Genomic DNA, 13,621 nt, shown 5'->3' with positions numbered 1-13,621 from the left:
TACAGTACCTTTTTTTTTTTTCCCCTCTTTTGGGGAAGGTAAAATTTACGGTACTAAGCCGGCATTAATGTTCTCGATCTTTATTTACTTTCTAAGCTGAGGAAAAAGTTGAAGAAGATTTCGATCGTGATCACTTGTAAAATTTACAGTACCTTTTTTTTTTTCCCCCTCTTTTGGGGAAGGTAAAATTTACGGTACTAAGCCGGCATTAATGTTCTCGATCTTTATTTACTTTCTTGAACGTCTTGGATAATTTCTTTAAAGTAGATTACATTATGCTTGATGATTAAGTTTAAAGTCGCCCACTGGTTTCAAATTATGCATCAGATTTGCCAATTAATTAGCTGATATTATTTCTTTATTAAGTAAAGAAAATAAGAAAAAGATAGATATTAGAGTTGAATTTTTTATCCGGAAAGAAAAAATGACGAGAAAAGAAAGAAAAGACAAGCAAATCAGGCGGCACATGTAAATCAAGCATTAAAGAGATAATCAAACACGGCAATGAAATACGGCAAAAATCTGAAAGATCTCAGCGGGATATCTTAAATGTGGTTATGCTCGAAAATGGAAAATATCACATTCATTAGATCTTGTGTGATATTGAACACAATCCAAGAGTGAGATTCGCTCAATATCTCAGCATCCTCACTTGCCTGTTTTTTCATACTCTCACAGTGAAGCCTCCTTTTTAAACCAGAAAAAATTAAATCGTCCCCCACAATCACTCGCATTTCACACTGCCACCTGTCTCAACATATTCTCCTCTCTCTGGCTCTCTCACAACACCAAGTTTTCACTCTGGTTAGCAGTAGTACATTACATCCCCTCCTCCTCCTCCTCCTCCTTCTCCTCCTTCAAGTTAGATTATATTATTATTAATTTTTCTACCCAAAAAAATTAAAAGCTTTATATCATTTATCTGTAATTATTATAATACTTATTCAGGGAAATGGGCGGCAGCATGAAAGCTCCGGAAAAGGAAATTCTGGGAACAAAAATGAATCACCGTCATCGTCCGAAAATAACAGCTCTCGTTGTAGATGACAACATGGTCATCCGAGCCATCCACCACAGGCTTTTAAAAGATCTTGGCATCGAAAATCAGGTGGCGGTGAATGGCAAAGAAGCTGTTGACGTCCATTCTTCAGGCCAATATTTTGACCTCATTTTGATGGACATGGATATGCCTGTCATGAATGGCATTGAGGTATTATTATTATTATTATTATATCTACATCTATTTTATTTGATAGTAACTGTCAATGTATATTTCCATTCCAAGTATATATTCTGTTGGTACGGATAGTTGGTTTCCATTACAAGCACCCGTAACTTAGAGGCGTCCGCACCTGATAAGCATCGTACGTGCCTAACTTGTGTAACAGGCAACGAGGAAGCTGAGGGCAATGGGCATTCATAGCACGATTGCAGGCGTCTCGTCGCGGTCTCTGGAACGTGAAAAGCAAGAGTTTATGGAAGCAGGTTTGGATGATTACCATGAGAAGCCGTTGACAGCTGATAAGATTGTCTCCATTTTGCATAAGATCAGCAACCACAGCGGCTGATCAAATTTTATTTTCATGTACTAACTTGTGTGCGAGTTGTAAGCTCAATATAGCCAACCATATAGCCCATGTTGATGTAATGTAATTTATTATTAAAAAATATATATTTTTTCATTGCATTTTAGAAACTGTAATTGAAAAAAAAAAAAAAATACAACAGAAGTGAACTCATGCAAATACAAGTAACCTAAATTATGAATTTCTTTTTTTTTTTTTTGATATTAATCACGAGGTATCCTGGGAAGGGCCCCAACTGTGGGAGGCACCTTTAAGCCCGTACCACAACCCAGACTAGAAGTCCCCGCTCGAACCGGGAGGCACAAGTTCTCCCAACAAAGGCGACTTCCCTGCGACTCGAACTGGGGAGCAAACCCAGTCAAACCACTTAAGGGGACTCCATTGCCAGTGGAGCCAACACTTTATTGGTACCTAAATTATGAATTTCTGATAGATCTTCGAACCACCTCTTCTGTGACACCTCCACAAAATTGGGCCGCTCCGTCTGGGTGCCGACTTGGCCCAATTTAATTATTTTGCAGTTTCTCGGCAAAGTTAATATGTTTTTTAAAATTACAAATTAATCAAAATAAACTTTTTTTTTTTGTATTTAATTATTTATTCTAAATTATATGTTTCTATCCCTTATATTACGCTATGAACACTGAATTAGCAGCGATGATCATTTTTACCATCTCAAGTTTGATGTGAGACTACATAACATAGGAGGGAAAGCTTGTAATTCATTAGAACTTCCATTCGGCTGGATAAAATTTTTCTCTGCAGTTTAATATTCTCTCTTTTCTTCTGTTTCGTTTTTCCTATGACGCTTGCATCATCGTATAGTTCAATTAAACGATTGATACAAACAGGTCAACAGCAAGAGGTCAGTCCAAGGTGCTGTAAAAACAAATCTATATTAACCCTTCCCTTAACAAGTAAAAACGTTACGGATCCTCATGTTGCTGACTCCTGTCTGCCTCATTTTCAAGTAACAGGCATCAGCAGCTTAGAGAAATTTTAAAATACTTCTGTGCATGCATGATATGTGTAGTTGAATTTAATATAAGCACCACACTTATAATAATTTTTTTTAAAAATAAATATACACATATCATAATATTATTTACTTATTGTATGACTGACATGATACTTTTAAATTCTTATATATTTTAGAATTTCTCCAGCACCTTATGGGTACTTACGATGACCGAAAATTAATTAAACAAGATCAAATATGAGTAAATAATTCGGAGAGCTAGGCCAATTGAAGGGATTACCTTCCAATTGAATTGGGTTGTAAACTTAACATGACTCATAAATAAAACGAAAGGTTTTGCTGTTTATTATTGCCGATGTTGACCCTTTCACTTGGACTTTGTTATGTATTTCATTGACAAGTCATTTTCACGCCACTTGAATAATGATCTAAACATGTCTAACGGGTGACGCCAATTAATTTGAATTTTGCAATATGCAGCCAAAGATAAGGATGGAAAGCGACAAACTAATAACATCTCGTATCATGTACATTGATCATATATATGTTCAAGTTCTAATGGTTAATATATTACACTCAGATTATTCAATATTTTTTCTAATCATTGCAAAGATTTCAGAAAATATAAGGCCTTTTTCATGACATTAACCTATATTTATATAAATTTACGCTAATACCCTAAATTATACATTTTTTTAGTTTTATGTCGTGACCTCTCTAATTTTATTATTTCTCCATTATTACCCGTCGACGTATTGTGCCGGGAGGCGGGAGCCCACGCAGAAAAAACGGAGTAGTGGGTGAGGGTCGAATATAAGTGGGGCCCCACCCGCATGGAACCCTAGATGTCGGTGAACCAGCCAACATGGCACGCTTGGATCCTTGCCACGTTCGCACGCCTTCCCAAGCAACCCCTATCGTTGCCTCCTATTTCATTTATTTATTTATGACTATTTTAATCACTCTTGTTATTATTATTATTATTTTTCATTTAGGGGATGGCTCTATCATATTCATTCATACTCTTCCTTCAATTCCATGACTTGATTCCCATTTTTCTTTGGGTTAGTTGAACTTGTTCATAAAATAATTCATAAAGTTATTTAAAATGTAGGTAAGAATTGCGTACGAGTTATTATTTAGTACGTATATCCTTATTTTTTAAAGTTCCTTTAATTTTAATTTTTATAGTGAATTCGATTACTTTAATCGAATAAATGAATAAATTTCTCCCTTTGAATTGTGAGTTCGAAAAAGTCAAATAGAATTTTTTAGTATATTCAATGCAGTTCAGTGTTCAGAGTTTAGTTGTTATTATGATTATTATTATTATTTTGTATTAATTATTTCTCAATATTGGTCTAGTAATAAATTGGCAAGATGATTGCTGCCACCATGAAAATCATGAATCGTCAACTGAAAAAATATTACCAATTATATATCTAACGACTCTTTTCTCAAGACACGTTATAGAGCCTCCCTTATTCTGATTATCCAGATATTAGGTTAGATGTAATTATCCTCGATCAATTCTCATCTTATTGCTATATATATTTACACACGCACAAAAGGATTGATTATTCATCATCTTCCATCTTTATTAAACTAGCCGATAATTCTGATTCCAGTAGAATTTACATTTTAAATCTCTCTTATAATATCTTAGTATATTTATATATTCATTTTCTAGTGCGGAAGTCATTGCGACATACTTAGAGATTAAAAATTTTAATTTTTAATTCTCTTAAATTGTAAGGTTTAAGAGCGTATCCGCATTTAAAAAACCTGAAAATAATTGTACACACACATACATACTAGACGCGCGCACATACGAGTTCAGACAAAGCAAACAGAGCTTCTCTACATATAAAGATGCATATAATATTATTGTCTAGCCACATTGAGAATTTGAATCCCAACTCCAAAGGGTGGTGAGGGGGCAGAAATGGCAAATCTCGTTATGAGAATCAACAAACAACAAGAAGTTTCGTCGAGAAACAAACAAAAAATAAGGAAAGAAAAAAAATTCTATTACAGGCAAGAGACGGTAAAAGCAAGTAATCATACATACATATAATTAAGAAAATGCGAAAAAATAGCATAAAGCCGGTTGATTCCGCAAAATGGTCGCATTTCATCTTTGATTCCGCAACTATTTAGCTACTTAATAACTTGTTACTTGCCATCATAATAAATTGGACCCATTGTGTGTATCATTTCAATTAATGCCATCTTTTCAGATGTATAAATTAATGCCAAACTCTATTGTTTGTTTTACAATTTTTTCTTTTTTAGTATTTTCCCACTCACGCGCTACTAAGTGAATCAACATTCCTTTAATTTTGGAAAAAGTATTGGGTGCTTTTAAAGCACTGTTCCTCTTCCACCCATGTAAAATGATTCAAATTAACACTTATTTCAAAAAATTATATTAGTTGATCCAATTAATAACATCCTCATAAAATTTTATTACTAAATCCTCTCTCTTTCTCTCTTTACTTCTCGCCATCATCAACCTGCTTTTGCTCGCCGGAAAAAATGACTTTCATGAGCTATTTTTCTAGTGAAACTCAACTTTAGTTCATTGTTTCTTTTTCTTTTTTCCCTCCCTTTGTTCTTTTTATCCTTTCAGTTTATGTCAAGGAAGTTGTATCCATATATCTATTTGTGGTGTTTTTTGCCCACCCAAAGCTGCAGATCTTGGGTGGTATGGTTGTATTTTGTGGTATTGTGTATTGTAGTATTGTTGTTTCACTCCAATTCAAGGGCTCAAAAATGGAGAATTTTATGATATAAACCATGAACATTTAGAAAAAAATCTATCATGATATCGATTGGAAGGACTAAACTCGGGGTTTTTAATTAAATATGCCTTAAAAGTAGTGTATTTAGTTAAATATACCCCATGTTTGAAAATTATCTAAGTATGCCTTTTTATGTGGTACATTGTCTAAAATATCCCTAAAGAAAAATATAAAACACACACACAACTCACAACACTCTTTGCTTCTCACGTATTTATCATCTATACAAAAACTCACACCACACTCAAAATCACTCACAAATAGCTAATGCACTGAGTTTATTTGCAGCTGGGTGTATTATTCATCCCATGAATAAGGTATTTGAAACTTTTTTTATTTTATTTTGGGCTATCTATTCAATTTGTTGACATTATATTATTTTTAGGGTTTTGTTTGGTTTGTGATAAACACTAAAGCAACTCATATTTTCATTACATTTGCATCATATGACTGTTATTTGATGGATTTTATAACTACATTCGTTAAAATCTGAAGTTGTTGTCAAATTTTTTTCTGCACCCGACATACACGACAGTAGTCGTGTATGTATGTATTTACACGACTGTAGTCGTGAAAATGTGCAAAAAATTTCAATTATTATGACACCTTATTATTCTATTGGTTCAAAAAATAGATATTTTTCACTATATATATCCTTTTACTATTACTAGACTATAGTCGTGTGTGTTAATAAGTTACACGACTACTGATGTGTACGTATAAACTTACATACTATAATTGTTAATAAGTTACACGACTACTATGAACCTTATATACTTGTTATTTTTTGTTGTTTTAATTTTTTTAATATCTTTCATATTTAGTGATAAATTTCTACCTTTTTGTTTCGCAGATGAATAAACATGTTTGTGTGACTTTCTAAGAACAAGTGTTGAAGGGAGGCGACCAGAGACTTATAAAATATGGACCGAGTGTTTGGGTTGAATATGCCAAAAATTTATGATGAATGTTAAACAACTTCTATTATATTACGACTTATTTACGATTTCAATAACTATTGGATTTGTGTTATTTGATAGGCAATCGGACTATAGTTAGTTTCATTTATTTGAAGTTTGATATGTTTAAAATCTATATTGATTGTGTCATCAATATAATGAATGATTGAAAAGAGTTTTTATTCTGTGCACATACCCGAGTACAATCGTGTATTTTGGCTGTTACAAAACTGGTCATGTTTATTTCTAAATACTCGACTACAGTCGTGTATCTATGTAAATACTCGATTGTCATAGAGAGCTTGTCATATTTATTTCTAAATAATCGACCATAGCCGTGTATCTGTGCAAATACTCGACTGCAGTCGAGTATTTTGTCACAGAGAGCTTGTTATTTTTATTTGTAAATACCCGACTACAGTCGTGTATCTGTGCAAATACCCAATTGCAGTCGAGTATTTTGTCACAGAGCTTATTATGTTTATTTCCAAATACCCGACCGCAGTCGTGTATCTGTGCAAATACCCGACTGCAGTCGTGTATTCTCTTACAGTGTATTCCCTGTGCATATATTGTGCAAACTATTTTATCTATCATTAATATAAATAACAAAGAAATAAAATATATTAATACTGTCAATTGTCTTTAATGACATCAAATATCAACAACATCCTCATTACAACTATTACATCTCATAATCCAAAAAATGACACTACAAAATTTTTTTCCATGACCTATGCCCAAATAATTTTACAGCCAAGGCTTGTCGAAATTGTGTAACATGATCTTGTTGGCAGTATGAATTGACATCAAGTCCATGGGCTAGGACCTCCAAGTACCGCAACAAAAATGCTCCACAGTCACCACTAGTGGACAAATTTTCCTGACAAATTTGTAAACCACAAGTTATTCCTCTTTTTCTCTTTTCTAATCTAACATTATTAATCAAATAAAATGCAATTAATTTGTTTAATGACTTTATCAGAGCTTCATGAACTAATTGTCAAAAACTAAAAACAAGTCTAGGACGAGTGTATTAAAGGGCAATTCTCCAATAGTTAACTAGTTGGAAATATATACAACAACATTTGCTGCACAATAATATCAAATCCTAAATGCTATGTGACTTCTTCAATCAATAGCCTCATAGTGAAACAAATTAATAAAATGATCCAACATTGTTTCAAAATTCACAAGTCGTTCAAAACACATTTATTAATAGTGTACTATCAATAGTTTTATGCTGAAACAAATAGCAAATTGTTAATAAATTAGAATTGCAAAATAAAGGTTCTACAGCAAATAATAGAGAAAACCCAGATTGTAGCATAATGAATGCATACGCAGCTGAAGAAAATTGATATATAATTCCCATGGATGAAGTTCAACTATAAACAACAAGTAAAATTATATAAAGATCTAATGCATAAACTAGTGTAGCCATAATCGAAAATTCATAAAGATAATATTTAATTAGGAAATCCCACAACCATTATTAAAGAGCTATGAATTCACTCTCTTCAATTTCAAATTCACAAGTTAAAGAAGCTTCATTACATTACCAGCAAGAAAGATTATCAGTAAATAAGCAAGATAATGACCAAAATCATGTGAGTAATTTATTTTTTAAAACCCTAATGCATATAACCCTAACAATTATGCACCATAAATTCTCTTTATAAAGTAAAAAATAAGTGTAAATGTGGTTAATGACCTTTAGTTCGGTGAATTTCCAGCCTTTAATTCGGTGATTTTGTAGCCTTTAATGTGGTGGATGAACTTGCGGCAGCAGGAGCATGAACTTGCAGCAGCAGGACAGGCGTTGTGTATGGTAGCTCGTGAAGGCAGATTTTGAAATTTGAAGAATTAAATTGGGTAATTTTGTAATTGCACATTGAAAAAGGTATATAAAAGAAATTTTGAATTATGGGGGTGTAGTTGGATAAATACCTAACCTTTAGGGTATAGCGGGGACAAATCCCTGACTAAACTCATTAAAGGAGAATGTTATACAAGAACCAAAAAGAGATGTCCACGGAGCTCAAATTGGATAATAGCATGGCTCTTGTTGGTGGAAATATTCTTTGTAGAGATCTTCTCTTGTAAACTAGTTTGTACCTTAAGGAAAATAAAAGGGTTCAAGAGCTACCTTTCTTCCGAAATCAAATAGCAAAGTAATCGAATGTTGGATCACGTCAATAATTGGGAAGAAATCACAAGTGGAAATCCTCATCTTAATCCCAATATAAATACCTTTATAAAATTAATTGTTCATATATATATATATATAAAAGAGAAGAAGAAGAAAAATCTTTTGTTTCTATGCATTCAAATTGGTTATTTTCCATGGTTAGGAAGTTGATATAAAATCAACTTCCAAAAACTATATCAAATGTACATGGTTATCATGTGTAGTCAGGTCGGATGGGCAATGGACGACGTCGAAAAAACAAAAAAATGAACGAAGAACAATGAATAACCACATATCTTCAATCATACAAGCAGATATATTGTGTGACAATGAACATATCCAAAGACCCATTTGGGGAGCCAAAAAATATATTTCAATTGCTGACCCAAGCAAGAGATATCTCAATTGTAATCATATACAAGAGAATTCCAGTATATGTTCATTATATGTTATATTTGATTCACTTTAATACTCAAGCATACTAAATCCCTTCGGTATGCCAAAATTGTGCAATATCTTTATGTATTTACGATTGTAATATAACACGTATATTATAAAATTAGTCAATTAGTGAATCACATAAAAAAGATAAAATTAAATCTTACTATCACACTCATATCCGTCAATTCAGAATAATTAATTTTCTAGTCATGTTTCATAGATTAAATCATGCCAAGGTATAAATAATGTGCTAAAGTAGCAGACACCAGTCTGAGGTCTCAAAAACATAGTTATGGTCATAAGGATACTAGGGTTGACTTCTAAAAAATCATATGGAACTTACACAATGATGAAGAAGAGAAATTCTCTCATTTTCCATTTTGGTCGCTAAGCACACGTGGTTTGATATACGCATTACAATGAATCTTTCATTTTAAGGCATATATCTCATTAATTCAATTCACTAAACAAACAGTTGCTCTCCTACAACGTCCAACATGAGTTCTTAAAATGAACACTCATTTTTAGCCCAAAATAACATCTCACATTTGTCTTCAATCAAGTCTCTAGGATGGTGGGGTACATCATAGTCAGTCTACAAGAAATATCGTTTATGACCTTATCTTGATTATAATCAAGGCAACAAAATTTGAAGAATAACCTTTTTATCTGGCTCTTAAATAAACATATTGTTTCATTATTCTACTTGTCTTATTTTAGCTTGTTAGAACAACTGAGGTGACCGCTCATGTAAGAAAGCCAGTCATAACCTAACGACATACTCGCATATGAGGACCCATTGATAATAATTCAAATTTGCATACTTAATGTCCGCTTTTCCATACTTTAGCCAGGTAAAGACCTCATCTATATCTTCCATATTTATAGACATAGAACGGTTAAAGTCCATCTTATAATTCTCCATTTTCTTCATGAGTTCTTTATAAGATAAATTATCATTGATCTAAATTAGATCAATAGGTGAAACCCAAGCTCTATATGTTATTAACTCGTCTTCCTTAATCCATAATTTTATAACGAGAGGCATCTAAGACAAATAACATAAAAGTCAAATTAATGATCGTTAATAAACAACTAAATACGAGCTACCATTTAATTCGAGCTAATGTTTGTAAAAAATATTTTAAAGCTTCCACTAGGGTGAAATATTTTTAACATATAATGTTCATCCATGATACTATATATATTCGATGCAAAATTTTATGTCAAAAATAAAAACAAAAATAATTAGAAAATTTGATTTTATATAAAAAGACAACTAGAAAATTAAATTTTGAATCAAATGGCGCAAACAGCGCCCAAATTGGAATTTTAAATAGCAAGATATACAAAAAATACCATTCTGGACACATTCCCCCACCGCCCCACATGTAAAAGTAGGCACATGCAATTCACATTTGATACAATGCGCACTATAGTACGCTATAGTGCCCCAGCAAATGGGACCCACATGCTGCCTTCTAATGCTCCGGTGATGTCGTGTCTGGCACCATCCGATTCGGTTTTTCGTCCTGAATCCAATGTGCACTTATATTTTCATCCAGATGTTAGAATAAGTCAGAATTGTCAAAAAACTAATTCTAACACTATTCATCATCTTCTCCAAAATTAGGGTTTTGAATTTAGTGACTAGATTCTTGTTTTGGCTTTAACTTTCTTGTTTTAAGTTCATTTTCAACAAATCACATATCGTTAGAAAGTTCTCGAAAAGTTCTTTCCAATGATATATTGCATACAATGCCAGGTTGCTTAGATAAAAAGATATGAGCAATTGAAGTTTTGGGTTTCATGATTTCTTAAAGTTCATGCAATCTAAACCCTAGGCCATTTTTATTTCTATTAATTCCAGAATTTATGCCATACTTCAAGCACTTCAGAACATAAAATGAACAACCACCAAATCACATCTTCCATAAAAAATCAATTAACATGGAATTTTTTTTCTATGAAACAATTTCAACTATATGCACGAATCCAAGTAAAAAATCTGTCTCATATACCAATGAAGGAAAATAAAAGGATTCAAGAGCTACATTTCTTTAGAAATCAAACAGTAGAGTAATCGAATGTTAGATCATGTCAATGACCGAAAATAAATCATAAATGAAAATCCTCCTCTTGATCACAGTATAAATGCTTTATAAAATGGATCGTTCAATATTTATTTTTCAAAATTGAACTCAGAAGAAGAAGTTTTTGTTTCTATGCGTTCAAATTGGTTATTTGCCCATATCAACTTCCAAAAACTATATCAAATGTACATGGTAACTAAGTAGTTACCATGTGTGGTCGGGTCGAGTCGGCCCATCATGGGCGACCCACCCTTACAACAGTACCAAAATACAAAGATTTGATCAAATAATTGTTTTAATAGATCATCTTCAAACTAATCTTGATGTATTCTTAAAAGTCAATTTAGTATAGAAATAATCAGTTGTGAAAAAAATCAATTAAATATTTTATCAAATTTATTTTTAAAAGTGTTGTGAGTTTTAAAAGTAATCATATTTGTTTGGTAAATTTTACTCTTAAATTCCTGTAAAAATACAGATGACTGAAATAGACATAATATTAAGTAAAATTTATTTACACGTTTATAATCATATACATAAATATTTTTTTTATTGCGTATATATAATAATTGATATTTAAAACAAATATTTTTATTTTATTAATCTTATTTTATTTATTTTGTTATCTCAATATTATCATCGGCAATAATATTAATTCTTTTGAATCTCTTTATTTTATTTCTTAATTAAATAAGAATAATTTTATATTTTTGTAATACATGTGGAGATGTTACACGAAACTATAATAAGTGGAATACTAATATTTAAAATTAAATTTTAAAACACTAGTGTCGGCCCCAACTCTATTATCGTTTGCCATTTATTTTGGAGTTGGTGTAATCAAATCATAGTTTGTTACTGTGGCACAGTGTTTGGCAAAAAGGGAGTCGTATAATTTTTAAGAGTTATGCTATTTAGCCTGGGTCAAATCCCGAAGCTTTAGAAAACGATGCCGTTTTGAGAATTAAATTTTTTAATTGATAAAATGCTACTTGAACGCACTGAGACTTAAGCCTTTTCTTTTCATTTTCGTATCCTCTTTCTTCCCAACTACAAACCCCCTTAACCGTTTCTTCAACTAGCAAAATGAGACTGCACCATGAGCAATTTATGAAAAAGAAAGTAAGAAGGTAGAGTTCAAACTTTCAATTACACATTTATAAAAAGGGAAAAAACATTTACAGCTTCACAATCTTCAAAACCGAAGCGGAAGCTTATGCAAAGCTTTTGGCTTAGTAACTTACAAAAAAAAAACAGAGAATTCGAAACATCTCAGCTCGCAAGCAAATTAAAAATCAACTTTCGCAACCAGATCTGCTCTCCGAATGTTAAAGAGCTCGATCTCACTGTCGCGTGATGGCTGTGGGAGTCGTTCTCTGTGTGAAGTCGTGGCTGTGAGTTGTGGATTGTGAATGACAATTTCAGGCGCGGATTGTGGATTGCGATTTGCGAATGGTTGTGGCTGGAGCTCGATCGACGAAGGAAGTGGCTGGAGCTCGATTGACGAAGGAAATGAAAGGGGAAATATTTGGCTTTGGCGGTGGCAGGAGCTCCATGGACGAAGGAAATGGAAAATATTTGGCAAGAAAAAACGGCATCGTTTTTTGCTTTAGTAAAACTCTGCATTTTGTGATGAATTGATGTGCAAGTGACTTCTGCAATTTGTGCTCTGTTGGTTTGTTGGTGAAACAAAGAGGAGAATCGAAGAGGAGAGGAAGTAAAAAACGAAGACATTTGCTTTTATTTGGCTGAAACGACTACGTTTCATGGAAGCAAAAAAGACAAAAAAAAAAAGAAACCAAAACGGTGATTTAATTCGGGGTTTAATCCGGAAAAAGTAGTATTTTTCAATTTTTAATGAAGTACTCAAAATTAACTCAGCGGTCAAACAAATCCCTGGAGTTCAATTATAATGTGGAGTGCAATCAATCATTCAAATAGATTACAGAATCTGAAAGCTTCAATCGCTTCGGTCCACCACTTATGTCCAAAATAATAAAGAGCGACGTCCAACTTGAACTTGGCGCGTGAATCTCCGATGCCTCACAGAAACAAACAAATCTAGAAAATTCGTGAAGCAACTTTATTATTATTATTATTATTATTATTATTAATTATAAATATATAAGTATTATCAGACGACGGTTTACCGTTAATTGTCATTTTCTGCTAATTAATTAACTAAAGAAAAGATAGCAAAAGCCGAAAAGCACAGCACTGTGAGTCGCGTGTGCAATCAATTAAACTATTGTATGGCTAACTCACGTAATCATTATTTTAAATCAAAGTATTTTAAGTTCATTATTATACCCTTATCCATAATCTCGTTTATTTAAATTGGCTTCATCTCCTTAATTTAATCTAAATGCTCAACATCAAAATCATGTTTCCAACATGTGAACCAAGAGACACCACACTCTTAACTAAACAGTGTTCTCTAATCAATTTGTAATACAAAATATGAACCAATCATGCTCTTTTATTTATTTATTTATTTTAAACAAAACACTAGGATCTTTTAGAAAATATTATAAAATTTAAGATGCTTTTGTTTTAAGAAAGCACCAA

At 32.4% G+C, this 13,621-nt stretch overlaps 1 protein-coding gene across 1 annotated transcript; it reads left to right on the top strand.

Annotated features, from left to right (window-relative positions):
- Positions 1 to 608: 608 nt before the first annotated feature.
- Positions 609 to 1,670, top strand: LOC102621398 (two-component response regulator 24). Its single transcript, XM_025099113.2, has 3 exons — positions 609 to 804; positions 949 to 1,210; positions 1,389 to 1,670. Exons 2-3 carry the CDS (start codon positions 953 to 955, stop codon positions 1,566 to 1,568), a joined length of 438 nt encoding a protein of 145 aa, XP_024954881.2. The 5' UTR covers positions 609 to 804; positions 949 to 952; the 3' UTR covers positions 1,569 to 1,670.
- Positions 1,671 to 13,621: the final 11,951 nt, after the last annotated feature.

The sequence above is a fragment of the Citrus sinensis genome, chromosome 3 (assembly GCF_022201045.2).
Source record: "Citrus sinensis cultivar Valencia sweet orange chromosome 3, DVS_A1.0, whole genome shotgun sequence".
Taxonomy (NCBI): Eukaryota; Viridiplantae; Streptophyta; class Magnoliopsida; order Sapindales; family Rutaceae; genus Citrus; species Citrus sinensis.
The sequence above is the reverse complement of the archived record's forward strand: the minus strand, read 5'-3'. Positions and strand labels throughout refer to the sequence as shown.